Below are 21,627 nucleotides of genomic sequence, written 5' to 3'. Positions count from 1 at the left end.
GTCACAACCTCATCTTTTATATTGTATAATAAAAAGGGTATTATATTGTGGTTTCGGGCACTAAATGTAACTGCATTTTTAACTAAATTTTGGGTTTAATAAAGATGTGCGCTAATATTGTGCAGCATAAACATTTGCAGCTGCCGCCATTTAATTCTACATGGTCTTGGCTTTGAAGTAATTTTCAGGCCTAAAATGTGAGTTATAACATGTGCAAAAAATGAAAAAAGGCCTTGGCAGCGATAGGGTCCTTAAGGGGTAGTCAAAAGTAGAGCAGACAGAATCTGGAGCAGTTACCCATGGTAACGAATCAGCCTCTCTTTCATTTTTAAAGTTTAACTGAACAAACTGAAAAGAGAAGCTGATTGGCTGCCATAGGCTCCAGTTTTCATAAATTGCCCCCATAGTCTTTTGTTCATAAATTTATCAACATGCAAATGTAATTTTGTCGTTCAAGAAATACCTGTTTGGTGAGACGTCCTGGAAGGCTCATGTAAATATCACAACTTTCTGCCTCTGATCATTTTCAAAAGAATGATATGAAAGAACAAATCCTTTGGGATACGTTTTTAGCTTTACCTCCTTCTCCGTGCTGGACACTGGGTGCTTTAGCTGTGCAGTCTGTTGATTGGTTGACTGGTTTCAGACACGGCTAAAGGGAGCCACAAAAATGTTCTTGGACAACAAACTCAGGAACAAAATGACTGGGCCTGTTAGCAGTTGTTTCTGTGTTGCCGACCCTTCGGTTGAGACTGCTTTTGGATGTCCTGACATTATCTGAATTCCTGTGTCCTTTGGACCAGTAATACTGGTAACAAATTGTTGAGTGCGTTTGTCGTTTGTTTTGCTTTGGACCAGTAAGACAATTAGGATTTTTACAATCGCTGTAAAATCCTTTTCTTGAGGTTCATTTTGGGACACGGAAATTGAGATGCGGTCAGGTTATACTACCTCCTACAGGAGGAATGAACACTGGTAAGCAAAAAAAATTGCAGGCCACCACCAGGATTACCCCACTAGCCAGCATGCTAGATGGGTGGGACCTGTGCCCTTCAATGGACTTCAAGAAAATTATTTTACGGCGAGTACAAAACTGCTATTTTGTGGCAGTTTTAGAAAATCTTAGGCTCTGATGAATAGGTCATTTGTAATACAATTTTATAATGGCTTACATATCTATTCAGCGATGTAATATTCTTAACTTTTTGTTTGGTGCAGGAGAAAGAGAATCAATCAAAGCATCGATCTCTTCTTGATTTATCAGGCCTAAATCTGGAGCTGCTCTGGAGGTTTTACAAAAAGCTACAAGATGTGTAAGATTTTGAACATAACAAAACAATGTTGTATACATTTGACATAGTTTTAATGTGTTTATTACTCGTGTAAATGTTTCTTCCTTTTATCTTTCTTTGACAAGGACAGCAAAACTCTAGGCTATATGGCCAGGCCTCTAGGAGGTTGGAGAGTAAGAATGTTTTGATTAGTGTCTTCAAACTACAAGAGTTTTTTCAAGAGTCCATTTTCAAAATGTTTCAGTTTTGACAAATGTATAAGTCAGACTAACTGTACCCTTTTTAGCTTGCAGTTGGTGTTAATTATTGGTTTATTCGTTTAGTAGTTTGGAGTCCCCACACTTCAAGGATCAGCTGAGGATATACCTGACATGTCTCAGTGCTATTAGTCCTAAAGGGGAAAACTTTTTACAGTAATAAAAAGTCCCACAAATACCTGAAAAATGAATTAAAACTTGCGGTCATATAACCACTCCATTCTTCTTTTTTCCCTACTTTCTACTCTGAGTGGACAAAAAGGAGCAGCTCGATGTCGCTGAAGCATGCTCCTGCACTGAAACTCCATGATTCATAAGCCCTTATGTCTCGCACAACTTACTGTATGAATTGCTCATTAGCAGTGTTTAGCAGGTAATTGTTATCCCTGTAGTCTGTAAATCTACAGGTGGTGTAGATCAGGCCTTCTTAAACTTTCTCCACTCGTGACCCCTTTTTGGCCGAGGACTTTAAGGGGCTTTCTCCCCCCAGCGTCTGTCGGCGTCTCTCTCTCCTCTTCTCCCTTCTTCCTCTGCACACATGCTCAGGAAGGTACCAAGTGCACGGGGGGGGGGCACAACCTTAAAAACTACACTACACTGCAAATTATACATTAAACTGAAATAAAACAATCTAGCTTTGTGCACAGACCTCCTCAGCCGCCTGGGCCCCTCACACAAGTACCGGCCATACCCTACTGATGGCGGTCCTGGCCGGTTACTCGGATCGCGACCCCCCCTGTTCACTTGCGGGACCCCATATGGGGTCGCGACTCACACTTTAAGAAGCACTGGTGTAGATCAGCATCAAGTCAGCCATACAGGACAGGAAATCACTATGCAACACTGGCTGTCGCACAACTGGATGTAAACTGAAGCCTATAGAAAACAATTGTTTCTGAGGATTTCAGCATTTACGAAAAGTCATTGATAATTCAGTCACGGATAAGTCATTGACGGAAAATAAAGGACAGCACTCAAGACACACTGTGCTATAACGGATTAATATTCATTTGAAAATGAAGTTCCGTTTTAACCCCTTCGTGACGGGAGACGTACAGTGTACGTCCCGTCACAAAGTGGCTATATGACTGGCCACGTACACTGTACGTGCCGAGTTATATTAGCCTCTGTAATGCTGGTAACTGCTGATTCTCAGCAGTTCCAGTCATTAATTAATGCCTCACTATTGAGACATTCATTAATGAAATAGTTAAGCTTTTTTAAAAGCTTCTTTCTTTCATTAATGAAAGAATGAAGCCTTTACATTCAGATACGGGTTCGCTAAATAGCGATCCCGTATCTGACAGCTGAAGATAGCAGAGAGGTAGCAGTGACTCACCTCTCTGCTATTCGTTTTGACAGCTGGAGAGCCTGGCCCGATGTTAAATGATACATTTCAACCACTAGATACAAAATGTATCTGGAGTGAAATGTATCACTTCTGTATCACTTCTGATCGTCTAGGAACGATCAAAGACCTTTAGTGAGATCTGATTCTGACATGCTGTCAGGATCAGTCTCTAAAGTTATTATTAGCTGTTCCTAAGCTTGGAGCAGCCTGATAATAACTAAAAATGTTAAAAAGTTAATTTATTAAGCAGTCATAGTGATTGCTTGATATAAACTGACAAAAAAAAAATATTTTTTTTTTACACTTATTTTTTTTACAAAGTGTAAAAAAAAAAAAGTGTACAAAAAATTAGGAAAATAAAACGTTTATATATAAATATATTTGTATACTATAATTATTATTAAAAAAATTCTAAAAATAATAATAATAATCAAAACTTGCTGCTGTGGAAGAATCACACAGCAAAAATGTAAAAAGTGTGTCAGTCATTTAGGAACAGAAACTAAAAACTAGCTCAGTCATGAAGGGGTTAAAGCCTTCCTTATCTTCTGGGGAGTGGAGTTCACCACTCTGCCATGCTGTTGTATTAGTCCACCAAGGTGAATTGGTGGAAATGTTACATATTCTTTCCTAGACCAAAATTTTTTTACACCCTGTGTAGTTCAAGTTCCAAGGGTGAGAAACCACCTCCAGACTTCTTTTACTTTGATATGTGATCTTTGGGGATTGCCATATGTTTACATGCCATTTTGAATTAACAGGAAGACATACAAGTTTTTGGCTCTGTCTTAATATCCTCCAATGAATAGTTCAGAGAAACTGTTAATTTTCTGGACCTACTGGTGTAATTAGTCCTTTATGTCCAACCTCTTACAGGAAGGTGTTATGTCTGAGAGATTTGTCCTGTTAGCCAGTGAGCTAAAACATCTGTAGTATGAAAATATGGAGGCTGCCATTGCTGAACTTTCCTTTTGAAAATGATAGTTGCTCGGCTGATATGCTGATCTCATAGCTAGGTTAGTTTGAGTCACTGATATGGGGCAAGAATGCAAATCAAATACTCTGACTTTTCTTTTAGCATCCCTGTTATGGGTAAAAATTGAAAAAAATATTGGTGTGAAATGTAGCATTTTCAGAAGTCAGAAATATAGACCCCATATTTTCATAGTACAAGTTTCAATCAATAGTTGTACCTCTTGTGTAAATATGGGACCAAAAACCTAGGGATTCAAATCGCTGCAATATGAGTTTGAGTCAATGGATTGAACAGCTTTGAGTGCATTTTTTTCTGGACCTATTACTTGCAACATCCATTGGTTTATTCTGCATTCTTAGTATTTCTAATTAATCTCCTTCAGACAAACACATTTATGTAATGTTTTCCAGGGATCTTTATTTAGATTGATTCACATGAATTCTATTTCTTTTTTATTTCTGAAGCCAAAGAGAGGAATGCATCTGTGCACAGACTATCCTGCTTCAATTACTCCAGAGCTGCTTCAGTGTACTGAAAACAGGGAATTCTGCTTCTGATAATCAGAGCCAAGTCCAGTCTGCTCAGGAGCTGTACACACATTTATGTGATGGTAAAAATAAATAAATCACATTTTATAGTATACCTGTCATCCATTCTAATTGGCATTAGCATAGATTTTTAGCATCGTATTGTCCTATGTAACCGTAGCCTGCATGTTCATACCCTTATTTACAATACTATAAATATGAGATTTGTTCATCCATTACAATAGAATAAAACATATAATCATCATTTAGATAATGGTTTCCAATAGATAGAAACAGACTTTTGCTTGTCATGCTGAACTAGATAGAGGTTCTATTTTGTATAGATCATTGTGTACAAAAAGGCAGCAAACCAAAGGCAAAGGTTCTGGTTTTGCTGAGCAAATGCACCAGTTACTAGTCAGTGTATTCCTGTGGCATACATTAACACCAATGTTTAGAAGTTTAACCTCTGGGTTGACAGTACTTAAGGCAGATAGCTCTGACTGTCTTAGAATGGTACTGAGGAGTCAAGGTCAAGAATTTCTAAAAGCTCATCTTTAGATGTGTTGAGCAGATGTTCAAAAAATCCAGCTTTGTCTTAAGGTTCACTGGGAGGTGCAAATCTATAGACGCACAACTCCCTAAAAAGGTTTTAGATAGTAAATATCTAAGGTGTTCTTATAAACTGTACAGCTGTTTATGAACCAATCGCATAGGCTGTGCACTGTTTATACTTAATTTGTATTATATTATTTCAGCTATGGACAATATGGACACATCAACTCTGTATTGCAAAGCACTGAAAGAGGAAATTACAAACACTTTACTGAATGGAGCTGCTACTTTTTTCCCTGATCGCCAGGCTAGGCGTGACCGGCTGTTCTGCTTAATGGTATGAATATGTTTTATTTGATTCTGTATCAAGCAAGCACATGTATTTTTACTGAAGGCAGATCACAAGGTAAATTCCCATTTGTTACTACAGGTAACTGCACATTTTACGCATTTTTTTTTTTTTTTTTTCCCTTTTTAAAGTCACGCTGCAAAAGATAGAATTATTACTGTTCCAGTGGGAGGCTGATGCTCTCTTGCATGTCTACGGCTCCGTAAGCATCTTCTGCATCAGACCCACTTCCATGTGTGTCCGGATGCTTGGTCCAAATCTCTGCACTGTAATTCCACCCACCGGCTTCTATGTCACTACTTTGTCCTGTTGTTCGACATTTTTCCCAATTTTTTTTTTTTTTTTTTGCACTGATCAACAAAAATAGACTTTCATGCCGAAGTGAAAAGTTATTCAAATAAGTTGCATTGAAAAAACACAAAATAATGAATTTCAGAAGTATTTACTGCCTTCATATGACAAACCTTACTCATCTCTGGTGCAGCCAATTCTTTTTGAAAGTCACTTTGTTTGTGAAATGGAGATAACTTGTGTGTAGTCAAGAAGTTTTTTGTATGAATACATGTGTAAATGACCAACTTCTAGTGAGTCATTATTCTGGCATAACATATACCAAGTATATGCACCTTCCCTTCCCCCAAATTGTCCCTTGAGATTGAGAACACAACTATCAAACCCTCCCCCCATGCCAAGGTCCTAAGTGTCATCCTTGACTCGGACCTCACCTTTCTTCCCCACATCCAATCACTATCCAAATCCTGCCGCCTTCAACTTCATAACATCTCCACAATACGCCCCTTCCTCACCAAGGAAACCACAAAATTACTCATCCACTCACTTGTTATATCTCGTCTTGACTATTGCAACTCCCTCCACATTGGCCTACCTATACACAGGCTCCTCCCCCTTCAGTCTATCATGAATGCAGCTGCTAGACCCATTCACCTAACCAATCACTTAGTGTCTGCAACCCCCCTCTGTCAATCGCCCAAAGGATAAAATTCAAAATATTAACAACCACTTACAACGCCATCCACAACTCTGCCCCTGGCTATATCTCAAACCTTGTCTCAAAGTATCACCCTAACTGTCCCCTCCCCTCTTCCAAAGACCTCCTGCTTTCCAGCTCCCTCATTAACTCCTCCCATGCTCGCCAAAAGGACTTCTCCAGAGTCTCTCCCATCCTCTGGAACTCTGTACCCCAACCTGTCCGACTATCTTCCACTCTGACTGCCTTTAGGCGGTCCCTTAAGACTCATGTCTTTAGGGAAGCCTATGCCACCTAAACTAACCACTCAACCATCACGCTCTCAAACAATTCATCCCCACACAGCTACCTCATGTATCACTTGCCCCTCCCTCTTAGATTGCAAGCCCTCATGGGCAGGGCCCTCCTTACCAGCTTGTCTTGAATTGTATTGTGATTTGTAATGTCTTCCTTATATTGTAAAGCACTGCCTAATACCTTTTTGGCGTTATATAAATCCTGTATAATAATAATAATACCAAGTAGACAAAAAATTCAAATGACATTGCATTCACTTACACGAGCACCTAGTTCTTGCAGTGAGCGAAAATGCCATCCAGATCATCAGAAGTCATTGTTGCAAACTGGGCATTACTCTGGGAATTGTTTTTTTAAATCTATTTTTAGGATGTACAGGAATGGACACATTTGTTGGTACCCTTACAGTCTTTGTTCCTCCAGAGAAGTGATTCAATTAAAATCAATTGTATCATGTATACCTGGTATACCATAGATCAGGAGTGCCCATTAGGTAGAACGTGATCTATTCAAGGAGAGACAGCCAGGAGAGACAGCCAGGAGGATGAGCCAGGAGTGAGAGCGACTGAGGTTTTTTTCTCCGTGGCAGATCTCATGTAGCTTGTCATTTGAAAAGTAGTATTTCGCCCGATTCTCGTACGAGAATCGAGCAGCGTATGGGCACCTTTACACCAAAAATTGTGGGCACCCCTGCCATAGAGTAGAGTAAAGCAAAGAAAGTGTGAAAAGAGAATATTTGTTAAAAGATAAAAGTATATATTTGACAGTAAAACATGAAACATTACAAGGGTTTTCTAGGCACTTTAGAAGCTGTGTGTGTGTGTGTGTGTGTGTGTGTGTGTGTGTATTTATTTTCATATTCTTCACTTACCTGATTCATTGCTTATATGTTTTATAGAAAAAGATCACAGAAGAGAAGCAACCACAATCGGTTCTTATCACCTTTCAATCACTGTGTACATATTTCAGGTGAGATCTGATTGAATCTGAGCTACAGGTGTGTATATATATACAGGTGAAACTCGAATAATTAGAATATCGTGCAAAGTTCATTTATTTCACTAATGCAACTTAAAAAGTGAAACTAATATATGAGATAGACTCATTACATGCAAAGCAAGATAATTCAAGCCGTGATTTGTCATAATTGTGATGATTATGGCTTGCAGCTCATGAAAACCCCAAGAACCCCAAATCCACAACCTCAAAAAAGTAGATTACATGCAATCAATAAAACAAAGATTGTACATAGAACAATATCGGACCACTGAAAAGTACAAGCATGCATATGTACTCAGTACTTAGTTTGGGCCCCTTTTGCAGCACTTACTGCAATTACTTTTGCACGATATTCTAATTATTCGAGTTTCATCTGTATATCTATCTATCTATCTATCGATAGATAGATTTTTATTTTTTTTAATCTTGCGATCTCAAAATTAACTCACTAAATTTGAGGTTTGGCTTACATCACAGAGAAAGATTGAACTATTAAGTATAGATTCACTAATCTACTGTAATGTGTTATATTTTTACATCTGCTGCATCCTGAGACACATATGACTATACACCTGAAGTTTTGTGGGGTTTTTTCCCCTTAATTGTAACAAGAATCTGATGGTGTAAAGGGAGGGTTGTGTCTGCTGTGAGATCAACTAATAGTACAGAAAAAGTCAATTTTACTCTTGGCGCTAATGATTACCATCACACAATCCTCCAGGAGTAGTCCTTCTCGTAAAATATCCACAGCTTTTGGAAAGGCTGCTCGTCAAAGAGACTCTGAGGTTCTCATCAGATTCATAGAAGTCAAAAGCAACAAAGCGCCACCTCCTTGTGTGAAATCTTTTTTTTATGTGAATAATAAAAACGGTTATAAATACTCACATTTATAAAATTTCAGCTTCTTTGCTGATTTGTCGCACATGCAACTGCCCATTGAAATAAATGGGCTGACCCGCGACAAACCTGATGAGTGGCAAGTGCATGCCAAGTGTGAACAGGGTCTTATTGTAAGCTACATAATTTCAGTTTTACTATGTTCCCAGTGCTCTTATAAACTATCTTTGTATATATTAAAGCATTTAACTTTTTAACTGTTGTTTTAGTGAACAGGACCCATGTGGACTATTATTTCTACCGGATGCAGCCATTCCCAGTGATTTTCAAATCAGTCAAGTTACCTCAGTCATGGAGAAGCTTCTGTCAATGGCCGTTAGAGAGGTAGCTTTCAGTACATATTCAGTACATATTTATAGCCATCACTTAATAACACTGAGGTGGGAGAGTAACTGAGCTTTGGATGAGCAATAAAAATAATATTTAAATGGCTTTCAGATATACAAGCATGATCCTACCACTAAGTGGTGTATATTGATTATTTTATTAAAGCTGAACTCCTCCAGGAAAAATTAAAAACTAGCAAAACCTCCACATTGCAAGGGTTAAATGCTCATTTTTGTCTAGGTACCTTTTTTAAATGCAGTTTTAGTTGCCTTAGCCCTCGCTCCTCATCTCTGTGTGACTAGTCCCCTAAAGCATCCTCTCTTTAGCACCAGCAGTCCTGCATTATAAGTGAAGATGTCGAGGGTCTGCCCACAACCCAGGGCTTTGGATGGAAAAGGTCATGGGAGCGGGGATAAGGTGAGTATTTCTGTTCTTAACTCCTGTTCTTAATTGTACATTACAGGATACAGGATCTTTGTCGTACGATAATCGTATGCGATCGTTTTTTCGTACGATAATCGAGCAGTGTGAACGGAGACGTGCGACCGTTTCTACTGTACGGTCGCACGTCTTCCGTCAAACCAGCATGTTCGAAAACCAGCCGGGAATCGTACGATTCTCGGCTGGTTAGAACGGTGCTCGGAAGACAAATGCTGAACGGGCCGGTGTGCGCACGCGCACACTGCCCGTTCAGCATTGCGGTCATCGGAAGCCCGCCCCTCAGGGGGGCGGGCTTGCGATGATCGAGAGTGCGATCTGCCTGTCCAAGATAGGCAGATCGTACATTTTTTTAATCCCTTTACAACCATCGCAAGACTAAGGTCTTGCGATGGTTGTACAGTGTATGGCCACCTTTAGAGTTTTGTAGCTGCCTTCAGCAAATGAAACACGGAACAAGCAAATCTGGGCAGCCCAGTATATCCCTGCCACTCCAGCAAGCCTCAGTTTTTGCTAGTGTCATTAGAAGATGATTTCTCTCTGGTCTGAGAAGGCAAACCCCTTTTTTCTTTTCTTTTTTTTTCTTCTCAAGATTCTACTAGCAAGATTTCTTTTTTGCAGCTTTTCGGAATGGTTGACTCCTCGGCTGAGCCTTAGGGGACTGTGCCCAGACCCTGCCAGGAAGATGATGTGGTTCTGGCTTTTAATGTTGCTCCAGGCAGTGGGTCCTGCATTAGGCACTCACCTAGGCACATAATGCAGCATGTTGAGTTAGCTGCAAGGTGCTATACAGGTCCAGGGCTGGGGTCCATTAGCTGGTAGAACCCTGTCCTTGACCCCTTAGGAAATATGCTCACCCGGAGAGCAAAGATCTGGATGGAGCTTGGTCCCTAGCATTCACACTTGGCTGGCTGGGAGGACTGCAAGCTACTGCGGCTTAGCCCTAACTAAGAGCCCAGTGGGCTGCAGCTCCAGTCCCTCATGGGTTAATGAGCAGAGTGATGGCTGTGAATTATTCAGTCACAGCCAGTAGCTTGAACAGTCTGGTCACCCTATTTTAATTTTGGAATTCCGCACCCATTTGTTTTATTTCTTTGTCTTTTCTCTTTGTCATTCCTGAAGGTCCTGGTTGGTGACAACCTGCTTCTTTTTCAACTATTTACAGGTAGTTTAGACAAATCATCATTTGACCGTTAAGCCTTAGGCTCCGTTCACACCAAGGTGTAGCAGGAACGCAGGTCAAACAAAATGCACACCAATGCAAATGAGTTTACTAGTTAATAGCACCCCAAACACAGCCATTCCTGCTATGCCTAGGTGTGATTGGGCCCTAAAGGATATGCTTCCACTAGGAATGCACCGATATATCGGCCGCCAAAACATATCGGCCGAAAATGGCACTTTTGGCATAATGCCGAAAGTGCCATTTTCCTGCCGATACATCGGCGCATCCGTGATTTCTTTCCTCCCCGCTGGACGCTGCTCTATGTCCCAGCGGGGAGAAGAGAAAGTGACAACCGGCCGAGCGCTGCGGTGGAGAGCGCTGTGAGCAGCCAGCGTCTCCTCCCACACCGCTCTGCCGCCTATCACAGTCCGGCAGAGCGGTGTGTGGGCGGAGACAGCCAATGCTGTCACAGGAGGCTGGGCTCTCCTCTCTACACCGCTCGATCAGCCTCCTGTGACAGCGTGTCAGAGAGAAGAGCAAGGTACACACACTCAGCGATCGTACATAATTGAGGACATGGTATGTTAACTATATCCTCAATTATGAATGAATGGGAGTGATCTACGTCACCCCCATTCATTCATAATTGTAGTTATAGTAAACAAACAATGTACTCATGTTATCAATGAACAGGAAAACTCACAAGAGGATTCCTGTTCATTGATAACAGGGGACACAGAAAAAGACATTGAGGACTTTGTGTTCTCAATCTCTTTTTCTATTTTAAAAGGGAAATATCAGGGGTCTGTTTAGACCCCTAATATTTCCCCGAAGCCCCTAAACGTAAAGTAAAAAAAAATATTTAATAAAAAATGAATAAATAAATATAAAAAAATGTAAGTTTATAAAAAATAAAATATTAAAAAAATTTGAAAAATAAAAAACATTTTCGGTATCGGTTTGGGCCTGACATTTTTTTTATTTCGGTTTCGTTTCGGTTTTCAAATTTTCAATTCGGTGCACCTCTAGCTTCCACCCTTTCCTGTTAGGTCAGTTGGTTAGCGCTTTCTAGGCTTTTCAGCATTAGGCATCCATTTCCCAAATTTGCAAGGCTACCACCCAGTCTTCTGATCACACATTTGTTACGTTTTATTAGGTGCATCTTCCGGCCTCATCCGAAGCGAGTTTAAGTTGTAGGTTGCTTCAAGCTGCTCTCACAGTTTTAAAGTACCTTCTCTTGACCTGTTTGTTATGTAGGCCTGATCCTGTGTCCTGTACTACACTATTAAGAAAACAGGATTTTTGTCTCACCTGTAAACTCATTTTCTTGGAGTACTAAAAACTACTTGCCCAGCGCCCGGAACTACATGTCCCGGGCGCCGGGCGATACGAATTCCACACACCTGTACTATTACAGGGCATAGGTTGCTCACCTCTGTTTTCTGAGGCTTGCAACCTTGGACAAAAATGAATATTTAACCTTTGCAGTACGAGGGAGCCCTCCTGCAAAGACAGTTTTAAGCTTTCCCCGGAGTCCAGTTTTAACAGAATGTTAGTATTTCCTTAAGTGGACATTTAGCTATAGAAATGTGAGTGCTGCCCTTGCTAAATTTATTTCTAAAGTAGCAAGCTCATTGATAATTTTTCCACTAATTTAGCACTCGCATGGTAAAATCAGCATCAGAATTGTGGCTGTAGGGTAGTTTGGCTGCAAATCAAAGAGCAGGATCCATGATTTGCATACTGATTAGTAGGCACTGCCAGTGCACGGGCAGGTCACACGTGGAAATGTGATAGTGTGACAGAAAAAGCCCCTAAACGCCTCTTTCACTTAGGTTCTCCATGCCATCCTAACTTAGCTAATAAAAATCTGGAAAGATGGGAGTTTGGGGTTTGCATAGAGAGGCTTGGGAATAGGTTTTGTTTTTATGTAATTAGTGCTTTGCCTCTTAGGAAATGAGCCTAAAATCCACCATGACTGTTTTCCCTGATGTTTTTTTTTATAAAAGGTTTAAAATCCAATTTTTAACAGCTCCTCATTTTAAAACTGTCTTGTTTTATTATAACTGTAAGCATTAGCATTTAATATTTTCCTTAAGCTGAATTTTGCAGTCTTTGTCATTATAAATCTATAGCTTTTATTAAACATCAACATTGTGCTGCTTTTTTTGTGCATACATTTTTTGCGGCATTAAGGTATAGGGATGCATCGATGCCAAGTACTGTACTCGGTACAAGTACATGTACCGATACTTTTCGAACTCCAAGACTAGACTAGAGAAAAATTCAAAAGTTAGGAGGCAGCTGTCATTTGTAAGGAGCACACAGAGCTCCTGAGATTTGTACATCTCTGTTTTTAATGTAGGATTTTGTTTTTATAAAAAAAAAAAGGGATGCACCGATACCAGTTTTGCCATTACAAGTACTGATACTTGCCCAAGTACTTACAAGTATGAGTACTGATACATTTTTGTTTATTGTCATGTGACAGTTTTTCTAAAACAATATGGACTATTGATTTCAGAACAGTGGTGGAGCACCAGAGCCAGGTCTAGGCTGCAACCCTGGTAGTTCTCATGAAAATGCCAAGTATCGGCACTGGTACTCGAAAAGTATCCGTGCATCCCTAGATTATAATATTATTATTATACATAATTATGTTAATGTACGCTATGATCTGTTAATATTATGTTCTTTTTATTGCAGAGTAAAATGCTGGTTCTACATGATTCCCAGGGAGAATGTGGCACAATCCTGCATTCATTGTTTTGGGCAGTGCAAGGCAGTCTTCTGTCTTGGTGCTTTTGTCAGTTAAAGGGAGAAGACCCAACATCCCAGCTATTGGCAAGAGAATTGCTGGTTAATTGTGAGTTTTTGATATAACTTCTAATTATAAAACAGTAAGGTTTTAAGATGCGATTCAGCAACAATATTAAGCTTCATCTTTATTCCACTTAACAGCTAGGAACGCTGCTCCTGTGTGCAGTCCTATCTTTGAGACTATGCTGTCACTGACCGTTCGCAGTCTCATCTAATTATCGGGAACCAGTTAGAATCATTCCCAATAATATGGTCATGATAATAGCTATGACATGGTGATCACATTTGTCAATCTGTGTCCTTAAATGATGATAATCTTCCAAAATGCTGCAGATAAATTTGTAATCATTTCGTTGTTTTTCTAGATATTGACCTTTTCCTGTTAAACACTAAAAACATTCTGGAGAATCTGCTAAGTCAACGTAGTGGGAAGGAAATCACTGAAAAGTTGAGTGATTCTGTATTTGCCATTGCGACACGTCAGCTGGTAAGACTGGTTGTAATCTTATGTATTTGCTTTTTACTGATCTACTCACATCATCTAAAATACTATTTTTCTTTAACAGATGACCTACATGCTGGAGTTTTGTGCTCTTGACATTCCCCATTGTTCATTACTTCAGAGTTTCAGCAGATTAACCAAGTTGTTGAAGAAGCTATGTGGTGATCCTACAGAAAGTGCAAACAGGGTAGTTTATGTATTTTATTACATATTTTCCTTTTTACACAAACATGCATTTATTCTTTAACTCAAACTTGTTCTTTGCCCGTGCACTAGAAAACTGTTTGTCCCATCCCCTCCATATATTCTCCTTACCTTTGCTGCTTTGTTGCTCCATTCAGCCACCAGTAATGGGGAAATAACAACCCTCAGAGCTCCAAGTCACTCTAGATAAAGCTTTACAAAGGACCAAGGATCTTCTTCCTGCTCCTATGTTTCAGTGCTGTTCTGGTGTTTGTCACATGAGAGGAATTGTTCTCAATTACTTGGCTTATGCAACCTGCGTATGCATTAGAAAATATTGCTGCACTATGCACATAAAAACACAAACATACATCAAGGCAGGGTCATACTTTTGTGTTGTACTGCTCAGCACTGAATTATGCAACAGAAAGTGTGTTGAAGTGCCATTCATTTAGAATGGCACCCCAATGCACTAAGGCAGCACACCTGTGGCTGCATCATGCAATAATGCACTACTGTGCATTGCTTTGGAAAAAGTATCTGTTGCCGTTTTAGCTGTGCTCGGGTTTGTAAGCAGCCTATTCAATATGAATGGAATGCCTTACTTGCAGCACAGGTGTGATCCTGTACTAATACAATTTTGTTTCTTGTTCATTGAAAGACACAGGAAATCTTTAACCTTTGGATTATACAGCTGCCTACAGGAGGTTTGGACATTGGCAAACAAAAAACCTCTTGGCCATCCCAGGATAACTTCTCCTACTACCAGCATGCTTCAGTTTTTGGTAGTGTCCTTGGAGGGCAGACATCTTTTCTACACCTCTGATGTGTTAAGGCTAACTTATTTTTTTGTTAGCACTGTTGTATTTTTAATTAGACCTCTTCTCTACATCGCTACTGGAGCATTTAGTAGCGATTTTGTGCAGAAGTGGTCTATTCCCACTGTTGATCTGGCAGTGTCTAGCCTTATCTCCATGACCAAGTGCCACACCTTTCAGAGGGGGTGACACCAAAATGACTATCAGTCATTTTAGTGTCAAGCGGTGCGGGCTGTCACTGACGTTGAGCAAAAAGAAGTCCTATTATTTACATAAAGCTTGTCTGTAAACCTTAGAACACGGAAAACTCTAAAAATTATTTTGAAGGGATGACTATGTGCAGCACACGCTGTAATGTTTGCATGTTTTTCAATAGGTAGAAATGGAAAGTTGGAACCAGGTTCAACAGCCAGTGGTTTTGCAGACCTGGAATATGGAGTCGCCACACAACTATGAAAACAACTGTCGGGACACAACTGTCTTCCTTTGCCCCGGTGCAACATACTTTGAGGTTGAATTTGATGACAAATGTGAAACAGAAAAAAGGTATTAATCCTCATTACTTTTTTATTAAGTCTCTGATTTATTATCTCTGTAATCATTCAGTATACATATTCTTTCTCAGGTATGACTATTTGGAGTTTACAGACGCCAGAGGTGGTAAAACACGGTACGACCACAAAGTTGGTACGGACAAGTGGCCAAAGGTGAGTCATGTGGAAAAGAGCAATATGATAGATGAAGATATCAGATTGGTATACCCTGATGTAAACACCAAGGGTGATGCGGTGTCTGATGAGTAGACTATTATGTGCTGCATTGATAGATCTTTGGGTAAATGTGTTTTGGTTGTAAGCTAGCCATCAGGCTTTATCCGTTTTATCTAACTGTGGCTTCCTTTTGCATTTACTGGTAAACTGTACACCTGCTGGAAACTGTTTGTAAGCTTTAGTGTAGCTCACAATTAAAAGCTAGACATTACAAGTACATGTAACACATTAAGCAAGTACCAGCCTGGATTATACCTTTAGCTAAGTATCAGATGGGGAAAATCACTATAAAATCTTTCATTTTAAGTTGGATTTAAGTCATTTAAGTTACTCACACAGAACTGATGGTATAAGCCTTGCCTATAGGAGAATGGGACTCTGCAAAGAAAGTTACTTTCCAGTGGTGAGCTTTACTGCTTCACCATTCACAACTCTGTGCATTTAGTAGTACAGCAGGGGAGGAAGTGAACCAAAGAGCAACGAACAGAAGATAAAATGAATATGTCAAGGCGGTAGCTGTGCTCCCCGGTTTATTTATCAATAGAAATATTTTATGTTGAGTATAAAATGTCCCCCTTTATCTTTTCATTCATTTCAGGGACAAAGACTAATAGGGAACTAAGTGTTTATAAACAGACCCCAAAATAAACAAACCCCATATAAATAAAACCATATATATATCCACTAATATCAAACAACATAGAACCTCCCTGGAACTCGTACAGATACATAGTATGCACATGATCAGTACAATATCCTTTTTTACAAACATAATTTTCCTTATAATATATTTTTGTAATTTCATGGATAGTCATATTCAACAGAAAGTGATTTAATATTTAAATAAAAAAAAACATGATCCATGTACAGAATGTACATGGATCATGTAACTGTTTTTTTTTTAAAATTTCGGTAATTTTTCCTTAATATAGTAAAAAAATAAAACCCGTAGTGGTGAATAAATACCACCAAAAGAAAGCTCTATCTGTCCCCAAAAAAGGGTATAAAATTCATTTCAGTACAGCGCTGCATGACGGAATAAATGTCAGTTAAAGTAACACCGCGGATGTCAACTGGTTAAATATTAAAAGTTAACGGTTTTTTAATTATTTAGATTTAATGTGATTTCTGTGTCATCATTGAATTAAATCCCTCTGCCATTCATGAGACCTTAAAAGCCCCATCTTCTTTTTCTTGTTGGTATATACTCAATTTAGGGGTGTGGTGTCTCCATTCTTGTGCTGACTCAAAAAATCTTTCATGCAAAGACCCCGTTCATCAATATCTGTGGTGCTGATGTTAACCAAGGACATCTGAGCTTGAGGTTACCATGTCATGTACTCCATGTCATCCAGGCAGTGTGTTTCTGTATAACTTAGTTTACATGGGCTACTACTTATCAGTTTTGAAGAAAATTTAGAACCATAGATTTACTAATAGTATTTTGTAATTCCATATTCTTGTATTTTTCTGCAGAAAGTAACCTTTAAGGCTGGGCCACAACTTCAGTTCTTGTTCTTCTCAGATGGGAGCAACAATGAATGGGGTTTTAAGTTTACTGTGACAGCATTTGGCCTGCCAGATATTGCCCTTTCTTGGAGCTCTGATTTGCAGCTACTTGTTGCACGTTTATTGGGTCGTCTGGCATCAAGGTCTATGGCCATGAAATCCACATGTGGTGAGATTTATTTATTTTTTTCTGTCATATCTTTTGCACGCACACTGCAAGTAAAGCACTATTATTCTATTAGGAGTCTGCAAATCTTCAAATTGATTTCTTTTGTAGCTGATTTTAGATCTATCAAGTGAAAATTATGGAGGCTGCCATTGCTGATCTCTTCTTTTAAGTGACCGTTTTCCTACTTTCATATCGGTGCTCTGACACTTTTTTAGCCAGTGACCCAGAAAAAGAATAGAGCTAAAGAATGCTGATAGTTTTTTGACACTCATTTACTGCATGTTTGTACTAGGTGAGGAACTCAAACTAGTGAAGCCAGAGACAGCTGAACAATTAACATTCTCAGAAGCAGGCCATCAATGGCAGCCCCCATCCATTCTCTGGCACTGGATCAGGGAGCAGGGGTTTGGGTTGCTCTGGGCTTTACATGGCCTGGAAGTCTGCGGACCTGCATTGAATTGAATTAAACTTTACATGACTACAGTAAGAATGTAACAGTGTTTTGGAATATTGCAGCTGCAATTTTAGATCAATAATGCCATCCAGTAGTAAGGGTGACATGAAACAGGAGCTGGGTTTTAAACTTGTAATGGCACCTATATAAAATGCAGCATCTGCACTTTTTAATGGCGATCCTCTAAATGGAAAATAACGACATCATTAATAAGATGTGGAGAAAAAATGTGTTGTTTCCATGGCAACAAATCGCATCAATTCTTAAATTCTCTGATATCTGTTTTGTTGGGGCTATAGATTAGATATAACTAGATACAGTTCTGGAGCAAGGTACCTAGTACCCCTAATAAACAATACTTGAAACCAAACTATTCTTTCTGTAAACTACAAATAGCATCACCCCCCTCCGGTGTAAATGAGATGAACATAGGCAGACATGCTTGAAGTCCAGCCTAGGTGGTAATAATGGCTCCCCTCACAGATCTAGCCTAGTGATCATAGCCACCCAGGGATCACAAGTGTGTTATTTGCAAGATTACCAGGTTAAAAATAGGGAAATAAACTGGAACGAGAACACTAATGTAGCAACCACATCTAAGAACTGGTAAGCTGCAATATATTATATTGTTGTCCTTGGGTTTATTTATAAATAACTGCCATTAATATAGTGTTGTCATTTTACGTACTTTTTTGCATACTGTTCCTTCACATCAGTCCCTGCCCTAAAGGTGCTTACAATCTAAGGCCTCTATCTCATATGCACACATACACAGGCCAATTTAGACAGGAGCCAATTAACCTCCCAGCATTTTGTGTTTAGATACATATCAGGGACATGTAAAAAGCATTCCATGTCTAAATTTTTGGGGGTTTTAGACTTGCTTCGAGCTATTTTTCATTTATATTTTATTCCATGATATTCTAGTAAACTTTGTAAATGATCCTTTACATTCAAAACTACACAGCATTGATCATTTATACATATGCGGTAATTTCAGCAGACCCATGCAATAGTATATTTTATTAATTGCAAATAAAATCTAAATATTAAATTGGGAAGTAGCACAAAGAACTGAAAATAATGCACGGATTAGGCTTTGGTGAACTGTGGCTTGTATATTTTCTTGCTTTATTTGTTCTTGCATACATTGCTAACATATCTGTTTACCTTAGAACTGGGACCTATCGCTGAAATGCCATCTGCAAAGGTCTCATCCGTTGTTAGTTCTCCATTGTGGAAACCTGTGTTCAGACATCAGATGTACACAGAGATTGGCTCGATAACAAAAAAAGAAGGCTGTACAGAGGTATCAAGCATTTTTTTTTTCTGATTTTAAACATTTATAGTATTTTTAGGAATTTTGTTGGACTTTTCTGATGTGCAAGTAAGGGGAGCTACCCTTTTAGTAAACAAAAAACAAACCTTTTGATAACTTAAGCTGGCCATACACCTATAGATTATCTGCAGAGTTTCTATGGTCAGATGGAAAAAGTGCAACAGATTCCTCCATCTACACTAAACTGTGTGGATGGAGGAATCTCCCTCTGGGCCAAGCTTCAGCATCTTGCTAGTCAGCCCTGCTGGCTGTCAAAATACCTGAACAATGCCTGCATCCAATTGGATTGTTCAGATATTTTGATAGCCCGCTTGGCGAACTAGCAAGATACCGAAGCCTGGCCCAGCGGGAGATTCCTCCATCCACACAGTTTAGTGTAGATGGAGGAATCTGTTGCACTTTTTCCATCTGACCATAGAACATCTGCAGATAATCTGTACCAGTATGGCCACCTTAAGAGAACATTTCTTAAGACGCCCTCCCGCTCCTAGCAGACGTCCGTCCGGCCGTTCACAAACGGCCATGGACGGAAGGTGGTTAAAAGGGGTTGGGAAAAAACCTCATTTGACACTGCCCACTTTTAATAAAATTAGGACCAGTATAAAAACCTATCATTTGTTTTAATTTAATCTGTCTTAAAACAGCAACCTGATTAAAACACAGATAAAATTGAATTATCTCAAACAACTTTTACCTAGCACGTTTTTTATATTGGAGCATATTGCACAAAAGGTCAAGCTAAATATTTTGTTCATTGACTTTTAACATTGTATAATGTATAAATTGCTTTTTAAAGGGTTATTTGTTTACTCACCTTTCATGTTGTCCCATGCCAAAATGTTCCATGGTGCAGCAGCTCCTCCATTTTCTATTTGGTTGGATGCTCAGGTTGCTTTTCAGCTGATACTGTCGCTTTTCTAAATGGAGGAGAGGTGGATATTGAGTAATGACTAGCTCTTGTTTTTAAAGGCAATTTTGCCTTGAAAACAAGCGTTTTCATGCGTTCTTTGAGTGTTTTTGTCACCCAAGAGCGAGCCTTCCTCTGCAGAAAAATACTGGGGGACAAAATGGAGGACAGCACAAACTGAAAAACGCGCAACCAAATGCTTGGAAAAATGCTTTAAAAATGTGCGTTGACATGGGTAAAAATGCTCAAAAACGCTTGAAAAACCGCCTGAAACACTGATGCTTAGGTGTGAGTGGAGTCTTATACTGCTTTTCATTATAAATAGACAACATAGCAAACTGTTCAGAATATGAAAAACTGATTTAATTGTTAAAACTACAAGTATTGAAACATTAGTGTTGAGTTGGAACCTAGTACTATGTAAATGCTTTTTTACATTATCATTTTATTTCCAGACTAAGAACTCTCATACAGATGACTGTCGTAACTTTCTGCTTGACTTTGCAAACTCAGATCCTACCCAGGATTACTGTGGCCCTAACTCTGAACTTTTCAAAGGACTGGTGCAAGCAATTAAAAAACAGCCGACAAAGAATGATATAGTGGCTGGTTCTGCGGTTGATCAAGCTGTGAATTGTACCTTTGCTGCTCTCATATACCTTACACCACAGTTATTTGGAAAATTACAAATATATGGTAACTATCAAGATCATTATTTCCTGAAATATATAAATAATCAAATGCTAGACATGTATTGTTGATTGATTAGGGCTGTGCTTCTCAGCTCTGGTTTCAGGTACCCCATGTAACATGAAGGTCAATAGTAGGGAAATATTGGATTTGGGCTGTGTTTTTTAGCGGAAACTATGGACATTTCTTACCCAGAGATCCAACCTTTGAGAGGCACTTTGCATGCCTGATACTCAAATCATTTTTCTGTAATAGAATGCCATATATTGATGGCAGGAAAAGTTTCTGAAATGTTACTGCTGGAGCCTGCATTATGAGCCATTTTTCTTGTTATCACTGGAAACACGCATTCACATGCATCTCAAAAAAACTTGCTAGATGTACTCCTACCTTGAATTGCCTGGTTTCTGAATTTCAATGTAATTTAATTGATCATTTCTGTTGTTTCCATTATGATGGTTGCTTGAAAGCATTGTTATCAGACTGGATTATAAAAAAGATACATCGTGAACTATTTACTTTATGTACACTGGGAAACTATACACAAATTACTTGCTTTCTGAGAGTGTGTAAATGTTTCTTGTATTCTGTAGAGCTCTGTGGTCGGCTTTCCTTAGTACATCATGGGACAGATAGTGATTTGTAGTTATTTACAATGCTCACCAACTCTTGGTGACCTATTTCTGCTCACATGGCAAAGCCACCATCCTATAAATCCCAACTTTACTTTGCCAAGACATCTATTCATGGGACTTACCCTATATAGTAATTTTATTTGTTTAACCCTGCAAGATACAAAGGTCTTGACCAATAACTGTGATTCTAGTTAAATAAAGCAACCGCATACAGTCATGTGCAAAAGTAAGTACACAAATAAATATACTTATGGTATCATAACATTTTCTTTTTAGTTTTGAATGGAGCGAGGAAGACTTGGAACCCTTGTTTAATTCTGAATGCTTTCTCAGGATCCGTTACAGAGATTTCCCCTCACTTTCTGTCCTAGTAACTCAGGATTGACCAAACAGAAAGTCACAAATCTGTAACA

At 39.1% G+C, this 21,627-nt stretch overlaps 1 protein-coding gene across 1 annotated transcript in view; it reads left to right on the top strand.

Annotated features, from left to right (window-relative positions):
• Positions 1 to 21,627, top strand: part of ZZEF1 (zinc finger ZZ-type and EF-hand domain containing 1) — a 117,587-nt gene that overhangs the window by 35,211 nt on the left and 60,749 nt on the right. Inside the window, 14 exon segments of the mRNA XM_018553354.1 lie at positions 1,209 to 1,313; positions 4,341 to 4,486; positions 5,162 to 5,295; positions 7,090 to 7,092; positions 7,497 to 7,561; positions 8,698 to 8,812; positions 13,125 to 13,284; positions 13,604 to 13,725; positions 13,805 to 13,927; positions 15,118 to 15,287; positions 15,367 to 15,448; positions 16,988 to 17,189; positions 18,819 to 18,952; positions 20,345 to 20,585. Coding sequence (XP_018408856.1) covers positions 1,209 to 1,313; positions 4,341 to 4,486; positions 5,162 to 5,295; positions 7,090 to 7,092; positions 7,497 to 7,561; positions 8,698 to 8,812; positions 13,125 to 13,284; positions 13,604 to 13,725; positions 13,805 to 13,927; positions 15,118 to 15,287; positions 15,367 to 15,448; positions 16,988 to 17,189; positions 18,819 to 18,952; positions 20,345 to 20,585 — 1,802 coding nt within the window.

This window comes from Nanorana parkeri, unplaced genomic scaffold (genome assembly GCF_000935625.1).
Source record: "Nanorana parkeri isolate BGI_ZX_2015 unplaced genomic scaffold, ASM93562v1 scaffold118, whole genome shotgun sequence".
In the NCBI taxonomy this organism is placed as follows: domain Eukaryota; kingdom Metazoa; phylum Chordata; class Amphibia; order Anura; family Dicroglossidae; genus Nanorana; species Nanorana parkeri.
The sequence above is the reverse complement of the archived record's forward strand: the minus strand, read 5'-3'. Positions and strand labels throughout refer to the sequence as shown.